General features: G+C 45.5%; 2 protein-coding genes and 1 non-coding gene across 7 annotated transcripts in view; 2 read left to right on the top strand and 1 right to left on the bottom strand.

The window, feature by feature from the left end:
* Window positions 1-8316, top strand: part of LOC8031330 (F-box only protein 42) — a 28056-nt gene extending 19740 nt beyond the window's left edge. Inside the window, exons 8-12 of the mRNA XM_029974048.4 lie at window positions 3106-3242; window positions 3995-4158; window positions 4926-5133; window positions 6384-6609; window positions 7446-8316. Coding sequence (XP_029829908.1) covers window positions 3106-3242; window positions 3995-4158; window positions 4926-5133; window positions 6384-6609; window positions 7446-7541 — 831 coding nt within the window. The 3' untranslated portion in view covers window positions 7542-8316. The remainder of the gene's footprint in view (window positions 1-3105; window positions 3243-3994; window positions 4159-4925; window positions 5134-6383; window positions 6610-7445) is intronic.
* Window positions 7925-27224, bottom strand: part of LOC8031331 (DNA repair and recombination protein RAD54B) — a 71600-nt gene continuing 52300 nt past the window's right edge. For all 5 annotated transcript variants that reach the window (XM_040217932.2, XM_042290872.1, XM_042290869.1 and 2 more), the window contains 8 exons: window positions 26414-26625; window positions 25103-25273; window positions 20911-21037; window positions 20288-20460; window positions 19608-19724; window positions 13403-13618; window positions 12177-12245; window positions 7925-8163 (listed from right to left, as the gene is read on the bottom strand). In XM_040217932.2, coding sequence (XP_040073866.1) covers window positions 8095-8163; window positions 12177-12245; window positions 13403-13618; window positions 19608-19724; window positions 20288-20460; window positions 20911-21037; window positions 25103-25273; window positions 26414-26625 — 1154 coding nt within the window. In that variant the 3' untranslated portion in view covers window positions 7925-8094. The remainder of the gene's footprint in view (window positions 8164-12176; window positions 12246-13402; window positions 13619-19607; window positions 19725-20287; window positions 20461-20910; window positions 21038-25102; window positions 25274-26413; window positions 26626-27224) is intronic.
* Window positions 21492-21573, top strand: Trnas-aga. Its single transcript has one exon. It is a non-coding gene; the product is annotated as a tRNA-Ser (tRNA).

Below are 27224 nucleotides of genomic sequence, written 5' to 3'. Positions count from 1 at the left end.
CCGATTTAAGGTTTTTCGGTTCCCAATTTTGATGAAACGTCTCGGGAGTTAGGTAACTTTCGGGGCTCATTGGTGTTTACCGAAAACGTGGAACCCCATTTATAACCAGCGTACCTCCGAAAAACACCATTTTCTTAGGGTGACCCAATCTGATCTGAAAATAGAAATGGCATATGTTCTACGCTCTAAGTATTTGCACTCCGGTCCCGGATTTTCTCGTTTACGACGCAGTTTCTGGTGCTTGGCACAGAGCAGGTGCGATTTGCGATCGTTACGACGGACCTGTTTTTAGTATGCTTCTGTGCATGTACACACCCTCTCCCATGGCCTTGTTTCCCGCTGTCACCATTTGTAGAGGGAACCGTCCTGCACAACCGACGTTGCCAGCACCTATATTTGCGCATGTTTCGTCTTTCTTTTTTACGATTCTTTTTTGAGTGTCGGTACTATGAGGCACGAAAAGCAGTGAAAACTGATACAATGGCACAATGCCAATGTATTCTGATGGGCAGAAACACGTTGGCTACCCTTCGTTTATAATTTGCAGGCTACTCCCCGGACGGTGCTCGTTACTCAAAAAAGGTTCATTCGAAAACGCGACTTCTGGAGTTTTAGATGCAGTGTTAGGAAGCTCAGGCGATGTCGCTTTGCTCTGTCACAGACTTGACATTTCTGGAGGATGAAGAAGAGTTTTGTGCAATTTGAGATAAAGCTTTATATAACTGGCAACAGTGAATTTAAGCATCAAGATGGCTAGAGTGTCGTCACTCCGAAGCGAAGCACAACTTATTCAGTGGCTCTGGACAGGACACTGACATAACTGCAGCTCCTCCACAGCCATTTTGTAGGCGCGCCAAACAGTGGCTTCGGAGATCGAGTTGAATGTCTATAGCGGAAAAAAATAGCTGCTCTTATGTCTGTGGAGCTGCACTCATGTCGCATGTCCTGCCCAGGGCCCCTGAATAAGCTGCGCTTCGGGGTGATGACACTCCAGCCATGAATGAATGGATAGATGCTAACGGCTCTACCCTTTATAATGGGCAGTAGCTTGCACCACCTAGCCTAGAAATTAAGATTTACAGTATGACACTTAAGACTGCTTACGTCTAGGAATGCGAAAGCATTATAGTCCCATGAGTGAAATGTACACATAACAAAGTTTAAGACAATGCTGAGGACGACCTCGAGGACAACCTTAAGGACGAGGTCTAGGATGACACCAGAAACGCCCCCTAGAGGACGACCTCTAGGACGACGTCGAGAATGACGCCTAGAGGACGTTGTCTAGGACGACCTCAAGCATGATGCCTAGAGGACGACGTCTAGGACGACCTTAAAGTACCGGTTGACAATGCATACCCGTGTGCCCCCCTTCCGCTGCGTCACCAAAAGTTCTGCTGGCTCCTTAACAACGATAACGCCATTGCTATGGAGCCACATGACGTGTCGCAGCCAATGGGAATTTACTAATTTAGCTGCCATTTCGCTGCTACAGATGGTTACAGACAACACCAACTTTGCTTCATGGGTCAGTTAATGCTTTTGCATGAAAAACCAAAAGTATGGTTCCTCCCTTTGCCCTTTTAAACCAATTTGCTTCCCCTCTGCAATTTCATAACTATCACACCAAACGGTGTGGAATACAGTTGAGCCCGGATATATTGAATTCAAAGGGGATCATAAAATAGTTTGATATATCAATAATTTGATATACAAAATATGTTAAATTAAGCTTGAGTTGAAATTTTCTGCCCTCTCTGCTAATACCAAGGGTCGCGACAAATGGGAGCTTACCAAATAGAGCATCCAAGAGCTGCTAAATACAGTAGAACGTAGTTGGTGAAGACTGCAAACACCGCCACACTTACACGTGTGCCTGGCCGGGACCTCTACACAGCATAAATGACAAAACACGAAAATAATATTAAAAAAATAAGAAAATGTAAAAGCAACATGCATAAAAAAAATCTCTTGATCCATATAAAAAAGTTAAAAAGGCTACAAAAAAAAAAAGCTCACTAAATTCAGGCAGCAAAAAAAAAAAAAAAAAGGCAAAAAAACGGAAGAGCAATAATGGCAAAAGGAAAAGGTAAACAAAGTTAAGGCATTCAAAGTGCAATTGCACAACCGTTGTCCACACACTGGACTTGCCGAAGACTTTTTTTTGCTTATTTTATTTTGAGGCTAGAGAGCCGCGCAGCATCAGCAGTGTTCAGGGAAAGGCCACAGGCAACTCCGCTTTTTAAAATTTTTTACGGTTCATTGTTTCTCTTTTTTTACAACTGCTCTTTCGCTGCGCGTGTATGCTGGCTTGGCGGTCTGCCAGCCTTGCAGCCAACACAAGCTATGTGCTTGCCATGGTCGCAATTCGGATCGCTGGAAAAGCAATGAGCGGCTGGGCTTCGTTCGCTATATCGAGTGTCCCCGCCATGGGAGTTTGATACAAAAAGACAACGGTCCTATACTATTACATGTGATTTTCAGGGGGATGTTTAGACTGTTTGATATAAGCAATAATTCGAAATACTCGAGTGTGATACAACAGGTCTCGACTGCATCACCAGAATGACCTTCGGGGAATCGGGTACAAGAAAACTAGGAACATAACCCCCCCACCCCCCTCTTCCGTCTGGCGAAGTTGGCAATTTTCCTCTGGTCAAACCTACTCGGCGTTACCCAATCTTAGCGTTTAAAATCATAATTGTCTGTTATATAAAGCTTTATCCAAAATTGCACGAAACGCTTTTCCGTCCTCCAGAAATGTCAACAGTCCGCAGCAGAGCAAAACGATGTTGCCTGAGCTTCCCAACACTGCATCTAAAACTCCGGAAGTCACATTTTCGAATGGACCTTTTTTGAGTACCGAGCACCATTTGGGGAGCTACCTGCAAATTACAAACGAAGAACAGCCCAACGTGCCTCCGCCCATCAGAACGCATTCGTGCCGTCGTATCGGTTTTCATGCTTTTTGTGCCCCGTAGTTACCGACACCAAAAAAAAAAAAAAATCGTCAGAAGAGGCGAAATATGCGTGGCACATTTGGTGGCTCTAGTACCGCCAAAAGCCGCCAGTAAAGTGCATCAAATTGGGTCCTTGTGCTTCCAGGTGGGCGACCGTGTGGTGGTGCTGAGCAAGGCGCAGAGGGCGTATGCCACGCCCTCGGGTCTGCACCCTGCAGGGATGCTGCGCGTGCGACCCCCATCACGTACCTGGGTGCCACCCCGACCCGACGCTCAGTCCAGGTGCGGCCTTGGTCGCCTCTCCTCTGGGGGGTCTTGGGATTAGGAGACCGGAGGATTTTTCTTGCAGTCGGGGTCATTGCGTATGGTAAGGAGGTTGGTGAGTAAGAGCCCCGAGAAATGATTTCATTTATATCTTCCATGGATATTTGTCTCTGGTAGGGGTGCGGCGTAAAGGCCTGTTCGCACGTTTTGCGTTTGTGCGTGGTCGACGGCAATGTACGTGGGACTTAGATCCGGATAGAGATCTGGTTGGGGTAGGGATCCGTGACTTGAAACTCCAACCACTTACGACGGGAGAACGCGATGGCACACTGTCGCCATCTCGGGTAGCCCCCAACCTGGGCAGAATATATCAGACTTGCACGAGCGGTAACTTTGGCGCACCACTGCACATCTCACGTGCTCAGTCTTTCTAAAATTACTGATTTAGTGACTTTCAGAGCGTGAAGCAAGTTTCTAGTGGAAACTGTGTTTATATTTGCTATTTAAAAGTTAATTAACAAATTTTAGTTACTTAGTCGACTTATTTTGACAATTTGCCTCCCACATTATGTCCCCCTGGCTGTGTAACCCGCCTGCATAGATTGCATTGTGGAGCTTGCGCAGCTCTTATAAAATAAATTCGTAAAGCCTAATGAAGCGCACTGCATATGGTAGTACTGAACTGGAAAAAATCGGCAATTGTCGAAGTCACTGCCTGCTTGCGTCTTAGACCGTGACCAGGCGATATCTGACCTGCCGATTGTTTGAAGGTCTCGACCGAGCTCCAGCCACCAGCAGCCGCAGCAGCGAGAGACGTGCGTGAATGGGACGAGAGGCGTGCTCAAGAGGCCCCTGGAGGGCTCCTCCCCTAGTTCCCTTTCATCGTCGGGGCCATCCTCGTCCGGTGCTTGCCCCTCCGATGCAGCTCGGGCAGGTAAATTCGATGGACCGCCGGGACTGCAGAAACAAGTCCCGCCCTCTCGTTTTTATCGGCGATTTTCGTCGCGCATTTTTTAACCTACTTTCACGGCTCCGTCGTTGGACCACCAGGGTCCATGAATATTCGTTCCGGTTTAGGAACGTGGCGAGCGAACCTGTTGCCGCGGCTTTCTGTTCTAGCCGCTAGATGCCGTATATTTCGCGGAAGTCGTCACTAGGGGATTTTCACGCAATGCCGTTCCACTTGTGCCAAGCCATCTGTGGCCATGCCGGCGAACCTTTGCCACCATTTTCCCCGTTCGTTCGCATATAAGCCAGTGTTCGTTACTGACTGTCGTTTTTTTACGTCGGCTAACCTCGGAAGCACAGTGGATGGCTCCGCGGATGACAAAATTAGAGAAGCACAGTCTGGACATGTATATATATTGCATTCTCCATTGTTTTTTTTTCATCAAAGTCGTTCCGGCACTAGAGTCGTTGACAAGGTTAAAACGTCAGGGAGGAGCTTCAGTTTTTCCGCCTCCAGCGCAAGCTTCCCTCTCGACACGACAAAAGGCAAGAAGCGCACGGTTGAGGCCGGGCGTTAAAAAGGCGTGTCCCGCACTTCTCATTCTCTCAGTGGCTACCATAGTAGTAATTTCAGGCTGTTATTCTCACATTATTGTAGAGCTGGTGTCGTAGTGCCACAACTTTAATGAAAGAAACCCAACGTTAGATTAGGACCTGCGGGAAACATACCGCAACCACGCCCTTGCTCTTCAGGTACATCCGCCGCCGGCAGTTCGAGCGGCGAGGAGGACGAGGAAGGGAGCGAGGGCGGTCCCAGTCGGCTGCCCAAGAAGACCGCCCTGTCAAGGGAAGAGGCGGGCTCGCGCCCCTCGGTCAAGCCCAACGCGCGACAGAACCGGCAGCGGCAGCTCGAGCTCCTGGATCGGATGGAGCAGCGACTCAAGGCTCTCAGGGCAGGAGAGTGAGTAGCCCCCCCAACGTCTGTTCTCGAGCCTGCGTCGTGTCAGTGTTCTGTCTACATGAAGAACTCGATGTATCTGCCTGTTGCACCTCTGGGGCAACCAGTGTTTTGGCTCAAAGCTGATGAGCTTTACTGCAGATGCCAGGAACTGCCTCATTGGTGTACTTAAGTTCCTTTAGAAAAATTTGCAGTTGTATTTCTATCTGTCGATTGAGCCGTCACATGCAGAATTCCTTTCTGTGAGGAATGTAGCAAACAGCAACTCCAGTCTCGGCGCTCCAGGCATGTGACGCCATGTCACTGTCATCATGTCCTTTTTTTTTGTATAGGTTTTTTCTTCATTATTTTTTCGAAGCTCCAACAGCTGGCTCTTCTTTTCTTTGTTGTTTTTTTTTTTCATTCACAATTGCGTCGTGTGGCCAGCTGAGCTTGCAGCAGTGTTTGGCAGCTGGCCAACTAAGCAAATTCTCTTTGACCGTGGCACGCCTTTCGAGGCTAGATCGAAGTTAGCTTCAGTGGGGATGCAGTTCCATATTGAAAGAGGTCAAACTCAAAGCACAATGGGGCAGGCTATTTTTATGCTGGTAATCTGAATTATTAGACTGCCTGTTGTTCAACATACTCTGTATTCACTCGAGAATCAACGAACTGTGCGGCCTAGGTGGCTCCCAGAGGAAGTGCAGGCCTATGAATCCCTAGTCTGCAGGATCGACTCGAGTCTTGGCCAGGGTCCATGGTCCGACAGGCTTATTGCAGCGCAACAACCGTGTAATTGGCATTTCGGTTAGACGTTAAAAGTTTCCTTACAATCTAAACTAAACCTCTGCCATTCCCCATCAAATGCAAGTACCAACTCGTTCGAAGAAGAACCTGCCGAATGCCTCAGAGCGGCAGTCAGCATTTTCCTGAGACCCTGGAAAAAGGTGAAAAGTCTCTCGGTAAAACGTATCCTGCCACCCTGGATCTTTGTCCTACCGGCCTAGGCTATCTTCTTGTTCTTTTCTGACAGGATCAAAACTGCAGGGAGGTATTTCAGTTGTCCCTCCTCTGGCGCAAGCTTCTTACCCTCGACGACATTTCTGCATCTCGCAAGCTTGGGGCTTGCAGGTGCAGCCAAAGCATGGCGGAAGGTGTCGAGCGCATGTTGGAAGTTTGAGCATTCGGAAGAAACTCCTCGTCATTCTCTTCCTGTGTCATATTCTAAAGTTCTCAATGCCTGCTCTTTTTTCCCTCGCCAACCCCGTTTGCAGCGTCCAGCGCGAGGTGCCCGCCCCGCTGCGACGGCGCCCAGCCACGGCGGCGTGCCCCATGCGGCTGTATGTGCTGGACGTGCGGCAGGCGGCCCGAGAGGCCCGGGCGGCCTGGCTGCCCCTGCAGCCCCACGGTGGAGGGGGCGCCACCTCCATGGTGGAGGAGGTCATCCTCTACTCCCTCGTGCTGGGGCGCGGGGAGCTGGTGCTCTTCGGTGGCATTCAGGTGGGATGCGCCACTTGTCACCGCGTGCCGTCTCTTCCGAGGGCTGGATCACACATGTGCGTTTTAGAATGCGTGCCTTTCATTGGCCAGTGAGCAGGAACTCGATATCTGGGACCAATCAGTGTCTGTGTGCACTGTGCCACGCCGGGTTTGCTATGCTCGACGTTGGAGTATAACGTTGGCTCACACATTCCATTTGAGTGTACAAAGATTTCCTCATGACTGCTTACGACAACATAAAGTGACAGCTTCGAAAATTAATTTGTTACCAATGTCTGCATGACAGAAGCCTGGACTGTTGTGGGTAAAATTACCAGTGCTTGCTGCATGTGCTAAAGATGGAAGTAGCTGCTTTTTTTCCTGACAGTGTTTTAAGCTCGGCCTCTGAGCTCTATAAGCACACCTTATAAGATAAATGTGAACTTGACTATAGTCCGTTGCAACCTAAGAACGAAGGGCGAGGGTAAGACGGGTTGGGGAGGAGGACACAGACGGAACGCTGGAGAAGAAAGGGGGAAACCTCCTTCTCCCTTTAGCGTTCAGTCTGCTCCTCCTCCCCGGCCCTCCTTACCCTCGCCCTTCGCTCTTAGGTTGTAACAGACTATAGAATGATTCCGTAAGGGTTGACTTCACCGAGAACTCTTTCCTGCAACAAGGACTAGGAGAAGAAAATTCGAGGAACACCTATATTAAACGAAGGCTTGCCTGTACAATTTAAATGTTATAAACACCAGCAGTATCGGCTTTAGATTAGTGTCTCGAGGAGAATTCAATAACAGTTCCTGTTCTATAGCTAAGCATATCATCTAGTTTTTTTGTTTTGTTTTCATTTCCAGAAAGACCTTGCAAACAGGCAGGAAGACACAGATGCCATGTCTGAAGTCGTCTCCAGCTCGCTACACTTCATCACATGCAAGAAGGATGTCATTTGATGGAACTGGCAGCATAACCAGTCGCCTTGTCAAGATGGAGCCGTGCCTCAGCCCCATGTTCCAATTGAACGCTGCTCAAATTTCTTTGGAAAGAGAAATTCACAGGGAACTGCACTCAGGATATGTGCGCTCGTGACGACAGCGCATGAAGCACGGGCTTTACGCTCCTATTGCAAGAACGTTCAATGCCCAGACACTTAGACGATTTAAAAGGAACACTGGGCAGGACGTCACCAAAATCTGCGTGGGATAACGGCGTTCCTTTGCTCCCTGCATGTTCTTCCCCGGTACGTTTTATCTTGAGGAAACATGCAAAAATGCTCTACCTCGGACAAATACTTCTTTTTCTCTCTCTGGAAAAAGTTACAGAAAAGCTATCGACCAAAGTTTCTCTCGTGTTTATTCCTTTTTAATGGTTCTAAAATGGTTCGCTGCCACTGATGAAAATTCTATACACTAACTAGTAACTCAACATATTGCACGTTTGCTGTGTGCGTCGGTATGCTGGATGAGCGACAGAATGAGCTGCCTTGTGCAGCTTGTTCCTTCACTATTAGGACTTTGAGGTTGTATTTCGGAAGACAAAGGTGATGTCCTCTTCTGCTGCGGCCAAGTGTGGATCCTGGAAAAAGAGCCACAGCAAGTGTTTTCCTTTTTGGACAGTTGTTTTTCTGTTATGTGTGTGCGTGCTGATTACTTTATTCACTCTGTTTGAGCGTGTTGAGTGTTTTTGACAAGCAATAGACGAGAAAATAGATCTGATGAAGACACACTGTGAGTGACTGGTTATTTTGGCATGTTTTGGTGACAGCAAAAAAGTGATGTGCATGCTTCTTTACAGGCATACTATTTTTTAGAATTTAGAATTGCTTCGAGATGAACTGCTATTCTTGTACCTTTCGAAGAGTGGAGCGCACTTTTTATCGAGTATTGCTGCACTGCGGAGAAGCAACACATCTCGGAGCTTGCTTCTGCAAATGTTGCTTCTCCGCAGTGAACCAGTTCACGGTAAGAAGCGTGCTCAATGGTGCTAACCCGCCACAATCAACACTTATATTGCGGTCGCATATGGGAAAATGACACTTTAAAACCGGGATGATGCACACACATGCCTGGTGTGTTTAAAAAAAAATGGAAACTGTAAATGTTCATATCTACAATGCACAAAATTTTGAAAAGTAAACTGGCTATTATGCGAGAGTACCGTATTTACTCGCAGAATGAACACACTTTTTTTCCCGAAAAATCAATGCAAAGTTGGGGGGGGGGGGGGGGCGTTCATTAGGCCAAGTAAAATTTTGCGTCCGTATTTACTCGCATAATAAACGGACCTTTTATCCTGAAAAATCGATGTAACTTATCTCTTTGCGCGCGGCGCCGGACCCCTGTAACCAAACTGAGCTGTGCAAAAAAAAAAAAAAAAAAAAACTGTTTTCCTTTTTTTTTTTTTTTTAGATCCTTAAGTTTTTTTGTTTTGTTTTTTTGCCATCTTTTGCAAGCTGTTTTGTTTGCTTAGGCGAGGGCTCTCCGCTTATCTTATCTCCTTGCACGCGACGCACGGCCCCGGGTAACCAAACTGCGCTGTGCAAAAAAAAAAAGAAGAAAAAGCTCCTCTTTTTCTTTTGTTTTTTTCTCAGTTCCCTAAATTGTTTTTTTTTTTTTTTTTTGCCGTCTTTCGCAAGCTGTTTTCTTTGCTTAGAGGGCTTCTCCGCTCCTCTTTTTTACCTCCTTGCGCGCGGCGCGCGACCCCCCGTAACCAAACTGTGCTGTGCAAAAAGAAAGAAGAAAAAAGCTCTTTGTTTTTGTTTTCTTTTAGTTCCGTGTTTTTTTTTTTTTTTTTCTTTTTGCCGCTTTTCGCAAGCTGTTTCGTTCGCTTAGAGTGCTTCTCTTTCTTACCTCCTTGCGCGCGGCGGAGCGCGAACCCAAAGTCCAGACTGCGCTGTTCAAAAAAAAAAAAAGCTCCTCCATGTTTTTTTTTTGCTTCCGTTGGATCTTTGCGAATTTTTTTAACGCGTTTTGCAAGGCGTTATATTCGCCCACGCTGCCCATGGATTTCGCGACCTCGCTGCACCAGGATAGAAAAGTGCGTTCATTTCGCGTGCGTGGGGGGAGTGGGGTCAAAATTTTGACGTCCGAGTTGGGGGTGCGTTTATTACGCGAGTGAAAAAAAAGTCGAAATTTTGAGTTCCGACTTGGGGGGTGCGTTCATTACGCGAGTGCGTTCATTGTGCGAGTGAATAGGGTATATGTTGAGCAGAGATGCCGTGACGATCGGCATTCATAATAAGGGAGTTTTGTCTTTTCAAATTCACGATTGAAGAAAGGATACTCGCATATAGCAAGGAAACCTGTAAATCCCCTGGATTAGGTATAGCTGGGGATCTATAGGTTTAATTTTATGTCAAACTCGTTGTTGACTTGCCATCCCAATGTAGACATTAAACATTTTGAGGCTGCAGTCCCTAAATATACAGCAACTCGTGTTTACAAAGAAACCGGAGCGCTCCCAGCGGCCCGCCACTGGTGCCAAGCATGCGCGATGGGGTGTGGGCAAGACAAGAACCCCCGCATCCCGCATCAACAAACTATTGAAATGTGATGTTGGCGTTGGTGTGAGTTTCCGTGCCCTTTTTCGCGTTGGGATTGTTGCTTCTACATCTTCCTAACAGTGTCTTACTACTTTAGTTGCCCGAGTGAAATTTACAAGGCCTGCGCTTACTTATCGCAACGCTTGGTCTACTGGTTGCTGTCGTAGGGACGAGCGGACGACAGTTTGAACGATGAGACAGCCACTTGAGTGGGAAGATTCACTAAATGAGGTCCGTGGGTGGTCCGGACAACTTGATGGTTTTCCCGCGTTCATGTTGGAAAAAAACACAAGTCTGACCAGTATCCGAGAATTCAGCCCAAAGTACTTCCTGCACACGCAATAAGCAATTGTGGCCCGACGGTGTCTAGTTTTCGCTTTTCATGGCACCTATCTACATTCTCGAACGAACCAAGCAGGCAGAAAATACATGAAAACTGATCTTCACTCCTTTCCCGGCTATTTTGGTACGGCCCCAGTTCCAGCGTTTTAACGAAAAGGCAGGTTTTAGTTTGGTCTCCAACACAACAGACAAGAGAGGAATGCTTGTTCCACATGGCAACTTCTGCCCACATCCCCAGACCGGAAGTGCACCCGAAGCACCACCATCGCGGCATAACGTAAGTGTTGAGTTGGTGTATAGACCTTTGCGAAAGTAGCTGCCTGGCCGCCGCCATCTTGCGACTGGGGAGACCCCTATCAGCCAGAAAATTCTCCCACCTGCCTGAGCTGTGGAAACCCGGTCAGTGCGACTCCCCACCTGCATTGTGCATTTGGAGTTTGCTGGCTTTTCTTGGAAGTTTTTACTTTATTTTGCTTGTTCAGGATGCTTACCCTTTGTGTGTTATCTTACAACGTGAGAACTAGGGAATAACAGTTTCCTGCGAAGGCCTGCTTGGCCTTCGCAGGAAACAAACAAAGAAAGCGAACGTCAAGCAGCCTGCGACGCGAGCCGTTTTACGTCCTTCGAGAATTATTTCCATCGAGATAATCTCCGAAAATTCTTCCCCCGGCTATGTTCCCGGTCTTCGCTAAAAGTAGCTGATAGCGTCCGGGGTATGGGGATGGAATAGACATGTTCGTTCATTTGCTTCAGAGTTATACAAAAAAGCGGCTGTCTTCAAAACGTGCCCAAAGAAACGTTGGATTCCGTCCACTCATCCTGAAGTGACTTGTAGACACTGTATATGGGACATGCTGTGTTATTTGAGATCTTGCTCAAATAAATCCTGTTCGGATAACGCTGCACTGTGGGGTACGTACAATATGTTGTTCGATTGATGAGACTCGTTAAATTTCGTGTTGTGAGTGGGAAATACCCACGAATATCGGCTATCCTATGTGGTCAAATATTTTTTACAGTTAAGACTTTTGTAGAGTGACACGGCTGAGTGTATGGCATAGTAAAAAATCAATATGAAATGAAACAAACATTCCAATTGTATTTGTTCTGTCGTGCACCGACTCACAAAAATAGCTTTCATTTGTTTGTTTTTGTTTCCAAAAATAGTACAATGCTTTCTTAGAAACTTAAAGAAATATTATTCGCCATAGAACACAAAAGAAATAATGAAACGCGTTAATTTAGCCGCCACCAGTGTACGAAATTGCACCTAAGCAAACTGCCACAGCGCACTGACGAGAAAACCCACAGCGCAGAAAGGCAACACTGACATACACTGAAAACCAGGGACGCGCGCTGTAAATCTCTTTTTTCGAGGCTGCCACTGGAAAAGTTTATAGAAGTTGGAATAAATTAATTAATGCAGCTTAGATAAGAACAAGTGTAAGCTTGGGAAAGGCCTTCACAAATTCAGCTGGGTTTTCATTTAAGCATGGTGCAGTAATGAAAGGCTTGGAGAAACTATTCAACATTTGATTCAGAAATATCCGGCCAATATAACAATAGTATTCGCTTCGAATTCACTTCCAACTAAAAATTCACTCTTTACTCGTGCCCAGTGCACTTTATAAACATGGTGAGACCAAAAACAAAGTAAGTAATAGCTAATCTCGTACAATGGTGAATGCAGGTTTTGTGAACTTGCCTGAATAAAACGGCATCCAATGGGTGCTGGAATGTGTTCCCACTTGAGCAAGTTGCCCACACCAAGCTTCTGCACTCGGAAATCCAAACTTTAGGTCAGGCTCAACTTGTACATACCGTAAAATACCGAGCATCTGCTCATTTCACGCAAGCACCCCCCCCAAATTTTGTAACATTGAAAAAAAAAAAAAAAAGAAAGTGCACAATACAAATATATGTCAAACTGATAACCTAACAAGTGCGCATCCCCAACTTTTTGGGGATTATCTTCAAAGTTTGTGTGGGCGCTTGCTTGCTCGGTAATTTACGGCAGGTGCCAATAGCATAACTTAGTTGTCCAGAGGTAAAATACTAGATTTTCTCTAAAGATATACTACTCGAATACTAGATTTTCTCTAAAGATATACTACTCGAATACTAGAATTTCCCTAAAGAAAAGTATTTGGGAATACAGTATATATACTGAGATACATGTACTGGAGGGCTAAAATAATAACAAGTGTTGAGATGTATCAAGATATTTCAGATGCTTATGCAAAAATGGCAACAAAAAAAAAAGTATCCTAGAGTACAAACACTACAGGAATACAGAAACTTGAATTACTTTTCTTAAGCTTTGGCAGCTTTTTGAGCAACCCAAACTAAACAGATTTTTTAAATACCCACCATTTACTCTTCCTGGCATGCTAGTATTTATTGTCTCTGTAAATTCATAATAGCTATTGAGAAAACGGCAAACAAAGGTTGTGCCAAAACCACCATTCAAATTTTCATGTTCCCTTCAGTGGGGCGACGTCGCATGCTATATGACCTGCGCGTAGAGCTGAAATAAGTGGTATTTTACGCTTTCTTTTTTTGTCTCGCTGGTGCAGTTTAACTGGCATTCAATCCACCCCGTCAAACTTCCCATAACCTGTCCAGAACAAGCTCTGCTTCCCCCTATTAGACAGCTGACGTCACATTTTCAGTGTTGCCGGTAGAGCCTCCTGGATCAAAGTTAAACTTCAATAACTTTGCAAAAAAAATTATTGTAACTCGTATTTTGGGTTACCAGTTTAGACACATCTTTTAATGCCTCGAACCAATTTTGTGGCGACTCGACGACTTCAAATGTCGCCGCATTCTACATACATATTGAATGTATTCTATCAATTTTAAACTAAGGAAAAAAAAGTATGTTTCCGACTTTTTTAGCTGGGCTTACTCCAAGCGTCGAGGGCAACCAACCTTTCCGAGTATGCTGCTGCTGGCAGGTGGCGTTCCAAGCTGGCAGTTCCGTTGGCTTTTTGCTGACACGGCCTCTGCGGCAACATCCGTGTCTGCGTTTTCGGACGGAAAGGGGTCGACGGAGACGTCCATCTCCGGGTTGTTTTCATGGTCGCACGGGCATCCCAGAAGTCTGTGGGTGGAACTCACAGTGCCCTCCTCGAGCGTGAACAGGTCCTGTTGGGTGGAACAGCCGGTTTATAAGAACGGGGTGAAGCAGAGGGGGAAAGCAGAAGCCTGTTTTGGGGCATCACTATTAAAGTTGGTTCACACGTCCGCGTTGAGTGTGCTCGAGGGTATTGCGTTCCCTCATAACCGCCTGCGACTAAAGAATGCACCGGCACCCCGACGCCATCTATCGAGTAGCCCTGGAACCCTTCCGGCCTGCGTATAACTGGGCTGAAAGTTTTCTGGCATTTGTCAGATCAAATCTACGCACCAGCAATGAGAAATAATTGATTATGACACTGTGAGGTAGTGGCTGTTATCAGCGGCTTTTTGCAGGGGGCATTTGGGGTGGGAAAGTTCTGCAGAGAGACTGGATGTCACGGACAGATGTGACGTCACGGGCGATGCGCTACCAGGATCTATTTTGTTGACCTAATAATTGCCATTCTACCAAAAACTAAACATTTCTTCCTCAGAAAAGCTGCTGTATGTTGTTTTTGCTATAAAGAAAGTTGCCTTTGGGGGAATTGGAAGGAAGGGGAGGAGAGGGGGGGGAGGAAGGAAGGGGGAAGGGAGGGGGCAGTTGCCACCATTATAACTGCTCCTGGCTGTTATATAAAAACGTTACGAAAAAGTTGTCAACAGCCCTTCGTACGGTGCTCTGATGTAGAAGCCGCTCTTTGAACATTTCTTCTTATCCTTCACTAGATGACCGTGACCATTACCAGATAAATCAGGCTCAGTAAGCATGAAATTTGAATCTAAACTTTAAATATTTCCTCTCCCTGCCATAGCAAATTTAGATATAAATATATGCTCGCAAACATTTCTCGTGAAATTTCACAGGAAGCCTGTTCTGTCACAACGGGAGCTTTTGAAAAGAGACAAGCCAGAGCTTGCAGTCATCATAGGTGCGATTGTGTATCCCTGAACAACCCTGCTTCACACAAACGCTCCACACTCCCAGGATTATCAGTCAACTGTGACACACCAAGAACTTTTTTGCTTTTCTTTTTTTTTTTTTTACGTTTGACTTCATTTTTGGCTTAGGAATGTACTACTAACACTTTGTTTTGCTAGTTCAAACTATGCCAAAATCAAAATCCAGCCTACGCTTTTAGAAGAGAGCTTTCGATTAACCCTCCGAGTGCTGTAGCATAGATTTGGGGCGATTACCCTAAGTATGCAAACTTCATTCTCGCATCCATGAAAGCTGCAAGTGCTAGCTCACGTCTTTCCAACATGCTCCCAAAATACAGACTATCTCTCATTTTGACAGCACTCTAACATTTAATGAGGACTTTTTATGCATGCAGTTTAAGGCAGTGTGACCAGCCTACAGTAAAGCCAGCCAAAGAAAAACAATTGGGTGTTATGAACTTTGAGGTTCGGTTTTAACATAATACTTTATTAACTAATAACAAGCGGCCGAAATGACAGCAGCCTTCCATCCTCGCGGTTCCAGAGCGAGATGGTGGCGCCATCTAGTGAGGGCGTACAAATACACAGCACTCCTCACTTCTTAATGAAGGCTACCTCCTTAATGAAGGCTATGTGAATCTTAGGGGCTTGCAGACAGTTTGTGTGGGTCGTCTCATACAACGCGTCCTTGCAGTCTCTACTGTCCTTGGTTCACTCGTGTAGCCTTGGTCCTTGTCAGGTGGTATAGTTGTTCCCCAGGACTTGATGCCAAAGTGGTCAAGTGTGGCTTGACGTGGTCGTTGTGGCGGTGCACTTGCCCTTGCGGAGTTTATACAGTCACAATGGATGTTCTGCTAGTGTTGTCAACCTCGCTTAACCACCATCGAGGTCCCATGTCGAAAGTACGAACTGCAACCCTGTCCCCTTTCTTGTGGCGTAGTCTCTTTTCCCTTTCTTCTTGCTTGGCCCGTTGCCTAGATTCTTTTGGCAACTGCTCCAGAATTGCCTCTTCACCCCTCCTGGGAATACAGAGGTCCAGTATTGCTTTCATTGGATAACCCAGCATCCGTTTTGCTGGAGACATTCCGCTCGGATGGGGTGCTCGGCGATACATGAGCAATTATTGAGCACGTCGGAGCTTGAGGTCTCTTCCCTCTGTTTTCTTGAGGCCATCCTTAACCGTGCAAACAGCTCATTTTGCCAATTGCCTTTAGATGCAGGATAAAAAGGGGCAGTTTAGAGATGCTTGATCCCATTTCCTTGAACAAAGTCTTGGAAGGGCTCACCAGTGAATGGAGTTCCACTGTCTGTTACGATGCACTTTGGTAGTCCAAACCTTGCAAAAATGTCACATAGGTGTTCTACGGTTTGCTCGGATGTGGCACTTGCCACAGTGACGACCTCAAGCCATTTTGACTTCGCACCTACCAACACCAGTAGCATCTTTCCCTCGAATGGTCCTGCGTAGTTGAGATGCAGATGCTCCCAGCATTCCTTTGACTCGGGCCAGGGTACCGGTTCTGCTTTTGGTGGCATTGGAGAGTTCTGGAGGCACTGTGAACATTGTCGTGAACAGCGCTCTGCTTCTGCGTCCATGTTCGGCTACCACACAAGAGATTTCGCCATACCTTTCATGACCACCATTCCCTGGTGACTTTCATGCAGCAGGTCTAAGATATGCTGGCGAGCAGGGGTTGGTACAACCACTCAGTTTCCCCAGTAGAGGAGATTTCAATGCACGCTTCGCTCATCACAACTGTTCCAAAATGTTTGGAGTGACTTGTCCGGAGGCTTTTGTGGCCATCCTTCCTCCACCCACTTCCTCCACAATTGGTTCCGGCGCGCTCACTTGTTTCGTGGACTGCTTCTTTGGCTTGTCAATCTTTGACAAACAGCAACTTGCCAGGTGCCTAACTTTTTCAAACTTGTAACGCTTTGTGTTGATGTGCGGGCAATCCGAGGGCGCCCAGGAACCACAACAAATGCAGGCACTTGTGGTCCTGGCTTCTTTCTAGCTGTGGCCTCTGGATTCTACCATTTTTCTTTGTGTAAAAGATGATTGGTGGTACCTTCTTGGTTTCCCGAAGTGTGTGTGTCCATGTGGCCTCTTCGTATCTCGGTCGCATTGCTTTCCACTGCTTCTGCCGACCTCAAGATTTCGACGGCCTTCTCCAGGGTTAGGTTTCTCTCTACCAACAGTCTTTGCTGCACAGTCTTGTCCTGTATCCCACACATGAGGCGGTCCCTCAGCGCGAGGTTGAGAGCTGCTTTAAAGTTGCAGTGTTCTGCAATCTGCTGAAGTTCAGCGACGAATATGTAGCGACACTCTCGTTCTCAAGCTGTACTTGTGTGTTGAAGAGAAAACTCTCGGCGATTTCAGACGATGGAGGGCTGAAGTGACTGTTCAAGGTAGCCATGAGCTCCTTGTACTTCTCTTTTGGCTTTGCAGGTGCTAGCACACTCCAGAGTGTCGCATAGGTGCTGGTCCCAACGGTTGATACGAAGATTCATTTCTTCTCGTCGTCCTCGATGCCGGTTGCATTGAAGAACGCATCAACCCTTTCTATGTAACATAATGTTTTAGTTTTCAGGCGAGTTTTTTCGTGTGAACGTCAGTAAGAGAGGTCCACTTTACACTAGCCCTGTTGTCGGATTCGTCTAGCTTGCCAAAAGTCGCCCTATAGTTTTGGAATTTGTGTGCAGAAAGTTCGCGCACAGAGAAGATCCATAGGATTCCTATTGGGTCATACCGTGGTGCTGCTGCTTGGCGACTTCTCCGGCTTGTAGTTGATCCGTTTCTTTTCACCAGTTGTTATGAACTTCGGGGTTGGGTTTTAACATTATACTTTATTAACTAATAACAAGCAGCCGAAATGACAGCAGCTTTCCATCCTCGCGGTTTCAGGGTCGGCCCCCTCTGACGAGAGTTTCTTAGCCTTCCTCGGTGCAGTCGTTACGGAGTGGGTCGGTGGCGACATCTAGTGAGTGCGTACAAATACGCAGCACTAGGCACGTGCAAATATAGTAGATTCCGAGTTCAAAGTGAATTCGGAGCAAATAGTGGTTCTGGACGAATATTGTTTACTTGAATATTGAATGGCTTCTCATAGCCTTCCACTACTGCAACATGCTTAAACGAAAACCCAGCAGAACCTGTAAAAGTTGTTGCTAAGCTTCCACTTGTCCATTTCCAAGAAAGGTTAATGTTAATCCTAACTATATTTGTTGACTGTCCTCTGAAATCGCAATGCAATGCCTACATTGGGGTGGCAAGCAAACGACGCATTTGACATAAAATTAAACCTATAGGCCAATGCCGCAATGCGCCGTTTACAAGCCCTCACGAGGCGTGGGCAAACGCGCGGTTTCCGCATGAGGTGGGGGCACTGCGCATGCGCAGGAACCAGATTCGTGTGAAGTGGAGCATCTGTGCATGTGCCCTGCCAATAGCTGCGTCACTGCAGCGGTGCGACATCGGCGCCGCGTGTTGGTGTATAGAGATGCTTAGCTACACCTAATCAAGGGAATTTATAAGTATTCTGGCTATATGCAAATATCTTTTCTCCAATCATGTATGATTAACACAGGTTGTCAGGACACCTGTGCTTAATTATATACTTAAGCATGCCAATTTAATTTTGTAAAATCTTACTGAAATGTAGATATCAACATTTGTTTAGTTTTCAGTTCTTTTTAAATACATCAGGCGCACATGTGCACGCACCCACTTTGGAAATGAGCTTTCCTCCTAAGCACGCAACTGCAATATTCATATTTTTTAATGTGTTGATCATGACGGGTTAGCCCAGATAAATGCGCTTCTTTCCAAGCACCGGTGCACTGCGGGGAAGCCACACCCGCAGAAGAGAGCTTTGCGGGTGTTGCTTCTCCGCAGTGCACCGGTGCTCGATAAGAAGCGCTCTCAACAGGGCTAACCCGCCGCAATTAACACTTGGAAAAATATTAATATTTTCACGAATAACAAATGATGAGGCAAAGAATAACTGAAGAAGCCAAATGTTTAATGGGGCGAACTTGTGCCCAAAACAAAATAAAAGTTAGCGTCGCAGGTTTCGATGTCGGCGAAACAGCAGGATCGAGTGCTGGAGCAAGACTGACTCTGGCTCGCCACACGGAGCACCTTTTGTACCGGCGTGGGTTTATGGAACATTCGGCCTAGAATGTTCGGCATGTAGAACATTCGTAACTCGATGAGACGAGAAAGTTCTCAAACTTGCGAGAACGAGAAGTAGAAAGGATAAATAAAAGAACATTCCGCTACCTGGAATCGAACCCAGATCTCCAGCGCAACAGTCAAGCGTGGTAACCATTTGGCCACGCATGCTCTCGCTCGGCGACGCGCGTGGCAATGTCGCAATTCATCTTGGAATAAATACTGAATAGCGTATTATTCTAAACTACTACTCGAAAATTCGAATATTCGCAAAGAATAAATCCTTTAGACCTTTCTTCATAAGAGCACCGCCATCTTGAAATATCGGCACTTCCAGTATGGGCGAAAACATTGTTTCGCCGTTGCCACGTCAATAGAATACATTTAGAATGTAAACATAACCGTCACCCATTCTCATTTTGTCGCCCCTCTATTTTTTTTTTTTTTTTTTGCCTATATGCAGGTTAAAATGTTTTATTATTTTTTTTCATTGCCCGTACCAAACATGCCTCCCAGGTGGCTGGGGGCGAGAGTAAGCAAAAAAGATCTGGAATCAGTGACAGGTTAAGAATGCAGTAGATCCCCTTCCAGCACAAGCATTCTGTCTTTGATAACTCTACGGCGCACACACAGTCAAAAACCGGAGGAAGGCAATGAGCGCAGGCTGTAGGCAGAGCTTGTGCTGCACTCTTAACTATAAGCATATTCATCACAGCCTTGCATATCATTATTATAGTACCGTACCATGCTGTCACTCACCTTTAACTGTTCTGTATTAGAGTGACTTTACTCTGTGCACTAAGAGAATTCTATAAGACGGCGGAATCAAGCTAATCTGCGCGAGAAAGTGGGACGGGCTTCTTTAGGGCAAGCATCACAGAGAGGCATTTTGTAGAAGCTGACCTTGAGATCTTCAAGTGAAAACTTGGCCTTTTTTCCATCCTGCTTCTTCTCCAGGACCGTTCTGCTCAGATCCAGCTTCATCACCTGGCGCTGGTAAATCTTCTCTTCCACGGTGCCCTAGAGTGGACGAAAGAACAAAAGCTTGCGGTTAGAATGCAGAGGAGGATCTCAAATGCTAGAAATCCTTCAACCTTTTTGTTACTTGCTTGTACTACATTACTCAGAGAGTGACCACTCCCCACTTCTGCCTGACATTATTTTATGCGGCAGAATTTTTAGTACTATGGAATAAAAGCTTGAATTGCCTTAAACTCTAGGGAGAAAAATTACTGTACGTTATTTTTTATTGTATATTTGTTTGCTCTAAATCCTTAAAGGGACACTAAGTGGTTTTTGAGTTATATTTTTATTGCACAAGCTCAACCTTTGCGCTCTAAACGTTATGAAAAGCACAAAATTACACTCGTGCAAAGTCACACTCTCCATTGAAAACGCATCCAAACATTACGAAACAACTTTTTCTTAAGATATATCTAAGAAAAAGAGAAAGGGGCCATGCATGATCGTAATTTTGGGGTTTGTTTAGAATGTGTAGGGTGAAACCCGGTGCATAGATTGAGTTTGTGCCCCAAGACGAATGCTTGAACCACTTGAGTGCTACATAAGAAGAAGGCACTAACGGTGGTAACGAGACGGTAGACGTAGACATGGCGTCCTTGGCCGTCCCTCCACACTCGTGCCATGGCCTGCAGGTCATTGGCTGGGTTCCAGTCCACGTCGTAGAGCACGATGCGACTGGCCCCAATCAGGTTCAGGCCCACGCCTCCAGCCTTGCAGCTCAGCAGGAACACAACTAATATGGAAGAGCAAAGAGCAGACAAGGCAGTCTGTCAGAAGCGCTACATATTTCTAACATAGAGATGTGGAAAGCGGTGCCACCATGAAATTTGGCTTAATTGCAAGAGTTCCCTTCCTAGTTGAGAGAACAAGCCCGTGCTGTCGGTCATCCAGAGCATATTTATGAGCTTGGAAATATGTCCGGTAAATGTAAGAGTGCATCAAAATATCACAAAGCCCTGCATCAACAGCTATTGTGCATTCTAGTTAATGTCCTAACCATGATTTTTGAGACTGCTTCAGTGTTGCCTTCCATTTTCTCTGGCTGAACGCAAGTCCTTACCAGGGTTGCCATACAGAGTTGCCATACCAGCAAAGTCAACACCAAAAGCACATCCTAATAGTAAATTTACATATAGCTCCACACTTCACACAATTAATGTGGCACCAGCCAACCGTGACGTACAGCAGTCTGAATGTGCAGAGTTGAAGCGTTCCACTATTTCCAGGCGTTGTGTGGAAGATGTCGACCCGTCCAGCCGCACGAAGGTGTAGCCCTTGCAGGCACAAAGCTCCTGCACAACATTCAGCATCTGGAAAGAGGTATGAGAAACTCTGACCCCAATCTTGTCACTTCCAGAGGATTTGTTTAGAAAACACCGAAATAAAACTTAAAAGGGGACATGGGCCTAAGTTTTAAAATTTTTTAAAAAAACAAAATGACCGCATCTCCATGTGGTGAATGATGTTGATTGGGGCGAAGCTCTGGTGGTGCTGATGATACTGATTTTGTTCATAGGTAGTGCTGATGTCAGAAAGAGTATGTGTGGTATGGAATGTGGTTATATACGCATTTGAGCATTTGACCGCAGCGCCCTCTCGTCTATAAACGTTGAGCCAATGCATGCAAAGTTTAATGCGATTATATACGCATTTGACCGCAGCGCCCTCTCCTGTATAGACGTTGAGCGGCTACACGCAACGCTTCATCCATGACATCCCCAGCTCTTGAGTTATTACCACATCTCAAAGCCCCCTACTCGTCCCGCAGTTGTGGCCGAGTGGTTAAGGCGATGGACTAGAAATCCATTGGGGTCTCCCCGCACAGGTTCGAATCCTGTCGACTGCGCAAACATTTTTTCTTTTTTTAAGAAGACATGGGATGGCAATCGATGTGAGCACGAACGCCGGACAAGGCTAGACCCTAAGGAGCTTTGCCCCTAAGAATTCATTTTTTCATGTTTAAGGTTTTCGGTTTTAGAAGCTAATTATACACCTTTACACTAAATTTCATAACCATGCTCCAAATAGTTACGTTGATATAAAATATTTTCAACACATTGTGAGGCAGTAATAAAGTTTTGAATGCATTTTTCTCAGTTCCGCTTTTTGCTGAAAATTTCATACGAAGGAATCTTTTGTTCGAAGGTAAAATTAACATCTTGTAAACCCTGAGATGGGGAACGATAAAAAAACGGACGAACACAACAAAATCTCAAATGCAGCTGAGTTTTATTGATATGAGCATACCAATAAATAGACTTTCACACAAAAGGAAAAGAGAAAGGGCAAAAATAACTCAAAAGCAAAAAACAAGACGGCCAACGCGTTCACCCCAGACAGCCTGTGCCACTCCCCGGCTCCAACAACTTTCGGAAAGGGAGCCGACCACCTCAACAACAACAACCCCACGATCACCACACATGGTGACCTCCAAACCACTAAAGCCTAATCCCCATTTCCTACTCCAAGCAAACGCTTCCCGGTTCCCCCCCCCCTTCTCAAGGTTTACAAAGCTCCCCTCATACAAGCAAAAACTCTTTCATCCGATCACTGATAACCAAGGACGGCTGGCTCACACAATTCCCCCGCTCGCGAATGCACAAAGTCTCCTTAATTAGCCTTCTAAACAATTCTTTTTCGTTACACAGAACGGAAGTTTCATCCCAAAGAGGGGAACAAAAATTACAAGAACTAACATGATTAACCAATTCAGAATTCTGCGCCAAATTCTTTACACACCTTTTATGCTCCGCAAGTCGGTCATTCAAACAACGCCCCGTCTGACCAACATAACACAATCCGCAGTCAAAGGGGATCTTGTAGACCACCTCTGCGACACAGAAGACTGAGGGATCTCTGCGTTTTTTCCCGCAACAACCCTCACGTCTAAAGGCAAACGGAGTAAGCTTGTGTAAGTGGAAGTCCATCCTAAAATTAACGTTAAATTTCGCATCCAAGGCTTTTAGGCTATGAGAAAAACCATGAAAATAAGGAATCACAGCAAAGGTTCTACCTTGAACCCTCTCAGCGGTCACCGACGCGCGTACAAGCAGTCTATGTGTACTAGAAACGATAAAATCTAAACTATAACCCGCCGACAGTAAACGTTTGATTTGAACGTCGAAAGCATTACCAACACAATGAAAACAAGATTTCTTCAGTGCACTGCCAATTAACGATCTCACCACCCCCCCTTTAACCAGTTTCGAATGAGCACTCCATCTAGAAAGAACCTTCTTTACGGTTTCCCTACCATAAGACCAGCAAAGCCCCCTTTTATTAAATAGTTGCAAGTCCAAAAACTGTAACTTCCCATCTTTCGCTGATTCAGAGGTGAATTTTAATTCCGGTGCAGCGGTCAAAATAAAATCATGGATCTGAGTAGCAGAAAGCTGATTCGGAGCACAAACCAAGATATCATCAACAAACCTCCGAACCAAAAACCTTTCTCCACCCAAAGAGCCAACAAAATCTGTTATTTTCTTGTCAAGAGTGTTAAGATAAAACTCAGTCAACACGGGAGCCACCGCCGAACCGATGCACACACCTTTCCGCTGTATATAACTGTCACCATTAAAGTTAAGCACAGTTGCCTTCAGATAGCACGTCAGAAGCTCCAGTACCGCATCTACAGAAATACCCGCTTTGGCCTGAAAAGAGACTAAATTTTTTTCTAAAAGCTCCACAACACGCTATCTAAAGAATAATACAAATCTTTGATGTCCAGGGACATCAACGTGCACGAGCTGCGATGCAGGGGAGAAATGCCCTCAATTAGTTCTTCCGAGTTCCTAAGGGCAATACTGCCCTCCAGATTGACATGGCCCAAACATCCCTGAAGGAAAACCGCAAGCGACTTTTGCCAAGAACCATTTTCGTTAATTACCACACGGAAGGGGAAATCTACTTTATGATCTTTTACTAAAAACTTTAAACCAAAAGAAGAGCGTGAAGCGCCGCTCACTCCGTTTAGCGTAGCCGTGATCTCCTCCTCTGCCAAAATCTTACACACATCATGTTTTAAAACCGTAACATTTTCATTACTCTTTACAAATAACTCGGAAACAGCCACCAAAGCTTTCTCATTAAAAATACCATCCGAGAGCACTGCAAACAAGCCACTCTTGTCAGTCTGGAGCAGGGTCAAAGAATTATCTTTCAACTCCCTTTTCAAAGCCGATACTCTCCTGAAATTTCTTTGCTCAACCGGGAAGGACGAATCTACCAGAACGCTCAGCTTGCTCAAGGATTGATTTACAAAAGTCCTCATTGAGAAAAAACAATGTTTTCATAAATTGACATAGGATCGACAGATATGCATCTCATATTTTGAGGTAATCACTCTTCCTGAAATATTTACATTTGAGTTATAAAAACTAGATAGCCCAAAGCCCCAGATCCCCCACTTTATATTCAAGCAGTTAAAAGGATGCTTAATAGCTTCATTTGCATATGATAGATTTCTTAACGAAGAGTGACACATCTTATGCAGGTATGTAATGTTGTCTTAGGGAGCTGAAAATTTGCACAGAATACCTACATCTGAAGTTAAATATCCCCTGCAAATTTCATTGCAATCACTTGAGTAGTTCAGAAGTTCAACCTCTAGCCAGTGTCGCCCCTTAAAGAAAGTGAGATTTTCTTTGTGCAGAGTGTTTTTCTTACCTCTTATGGCAATGTCTACAGAGTTTCCATCGTGTCTAATGTGAAGGAATCTGCATTCCTCATGCTCAAGAGCTGTGGGGTGTTGTTGCGCACAATCAAAAGCTTGTCTGCGAACTCTATGTAGGCTTTGTGGCACTGAACGCTACTGCACACCTTGAGTGAACTCTGTGGTCCGTCCAACTCGTAACTGCCTTCAATTCAATCCACAAATCCTGCCATATGTCCTGTGCTACCATGACAAAGTGTTTAAAACACAGTGCAGCAAACCGTTGCAGCTGGTCTCTACTTAGAAAAACATTGTATTGAAACTCAAAATTTTAAGTGTACATGTGCGTGGCAACAAGAACTGACCTTACGAAACACTGGAGCAATGCAACTGTCTAAAGGACGCCTGACAAATCTTGGGCATATTTTACTGCAGATGTGCTGCTACAGCTCCATTCGTGAAATCGTGGGGGTCATTCCTAATTTCATCTCTAGTAGCTTGTCACTCCAGCCAGCACTCCATGAGGCCAGCTCATACTGCTGTCCACTGCAATCTTTACAACTGATCCATATTGGCTGAAATCTCTAGACCAATCTTGGGCAGGTGCAAGGGGGGAAGGGGTTGTTATGATTTCCCACACTCCTAGCTGCCACGTACCTTACCCTGTTATTCACAATATCACAATCTCGCAACACTGGTATTCTTGCCCGTGCAAACCTCTCACCCTCGTGAAGTTGGAGACGACAACAATCTTCTCCCGAGGTGACGAGTCCCAGAGCGAAGCCAGCATGGCTGCCAGGACCTTCAGCTTCCCCGAGGACGCCTCAAGGCTCTCTGCCGCCAACTTGCTCATGTCCAAAGAAAACTGCTTTTGGGACTTGGTAGGTAATAGATCCTGGGACGAGCAAAAACAACCCCATAAGCTCACTATTTCCTCGGCAGTGATACAAATGGCTCGATTCATTTTGAAGCACCGTTCAGAGCAGAAAAAGACACTTGGAGCACAAACATATTCTCTATTCTTACTCATTCTACTGCGAAAATTATCTTAAGGCTCATGCGTTGGCTTGTCCAAATAGGACACGGTGCATCTTTGCTGTCCCACTTCTGCATAACCGCCTTTTAGCATCGATTGCAAAGAATAATTAAATGGCAAAGCTCTGCATCAATGACATCTGACGTCTAGACATTTATAATGCTGCAAAGTCAACATGTGGAGAACAAATGTGTCTTAAAAAATCCAGCAGAACTTATTAATGTCTTTCCCAATGTTCAATTCCATTGCTAAAGTTAACCTTGCTTTAATTGAAACTTTCTTGACTGTATCTAGGAACAGTTATGGGCCAGCCCAGCTGCACCTAATCATTGTGATTCATCAACCCTTCCCTTATACCCAAGTATGAACTATTTCCCCTTAAAAACGCAAAGTTGAAAAAAACTGACTGCAGTTTTTTTTTGCCAATTCTACTGCCATGTTGTCAACCAGCATTCACCAAGTTTTATTTTTAACATTCTTTTTTTTTCTTCAGAAGCGCAACCTGCAGCTGTGCATTGTTCTACGCTAGAGGAGCGTTTACCCCTTAAAATAATGGTGCATTGCGGCAAAGCAATGAACACAAAATCGCAATGTCTACTCCACAGGCATAGCTTCTCTGCAGCTCACTGCAGCGCTGCGACAAGCACATTCAACGGAGCTAGGTAATTAAACCGCCCAAACAGAGCCTATAAAATCAGAAATGTTCCCAAATTTCCAAGCACCAAGTCATGCGTGATACAGATATCAAATCACACTTTATATTAATTGCTATACCACAAAGTTTTGAAAGTTCACGCAAGCTTAGCACAACAATTCAGCAATGCAATAATGCCTGACCATTAGTTTGTTTCAATGAAGAGAAATGAATTAATGTTGGTAGAAATTCCTGACATTCTGGTTAATTGTAGCACGGTGTAGCAGCGTAAGTGCTTCAGTGCAGTTTGGTACAAATGGCGCAGCAAATGCATTGCTGCTTGGCATCTAATTAAGACCACTTACGACTTGCTCCTTGTCAGAAGAGGGACTGTGTCTTGGGGCGAGGAGTGAAGGATGATTGCAAAGCTTGCGCAATGCCAGAATGCAAGCCAGGTGATGGTTGGCATCGCAAGAAAGGTAGCTGCTCAGGCAGGCCTGCACTGCATTCGAGGCCAGCAGCTCCCGGTAGACCGTCAGTTGCAGCGATGTGGGACGGCAGAAAACCACGCACTCCGCTGCACATTGACATTGTGTCGAAAGATTGTTCGGCAGCGTAGTAAGCGGCATAAACTAACAATTTGAAATCTTGTTGCAGACATGGTCATGCTGGAGTGAGGGATAAAGGATAAAGATTCTTTATCTGGGATAGCAGAACCCTCAAATAAAGGTCTGCCTAAACTGGGCTCTACAATGAAAGGCACGAGAAAGCTCTACCCTGTTGATTTTTCGTGGTGCCGTTAAGCACTGTGGAGGGCCGAAAAGATGGGCAATAAAGTTCCTGACAGCTTCGGAATGACAGGGAGGTCCTGCATTTCTGCATTTAGAGTGACCTTTCTAACTTCATTAGTGTTTTGAAGTTGCTGGGACATTGTGCATGCCATAGATTCAACGAATTACAAAAGGCAGTGGGTCTATGCCAGAGGCTGGCCAGCTGAAACTATCCCTGCCATTATTTGCCTATCTGTGGTTATATAACCAGTGTTGGGTAAAGCACATCCAAAAAGGTCTTAAAGGGGCAGCTCCGGTCAATTCAGAAAATTCTGAGATTACGGCCGATTATCACGTCAAGACTACCTACTAATAGACTGTACTATGTTATTTGTTTTATTAAATA

The sequence above is a fragment of the Ixodes scapularis genome, unplaced genomic scaffold (genome assembly GCF_016920785.2).
Source record: "Ixodes scapularis isolate PalLabHiFi unplaced genomic scaffold, ASM1692078v2 PGA_scaffold1__304_contigs__length_218370807, whole genome shotgun sequence".
Lineage (NCBI taxonomy): Eukaryota > Metazoa > Arthropoda > Arachnida > Ixodida > Ixodidae > Ixodes > Ixodes scapularis.
The sequence above is the reverse complement of the archived record's forward strand: the minus strand, read 5'-3'. Positions and strand labels throughout refer to the sequence as shown.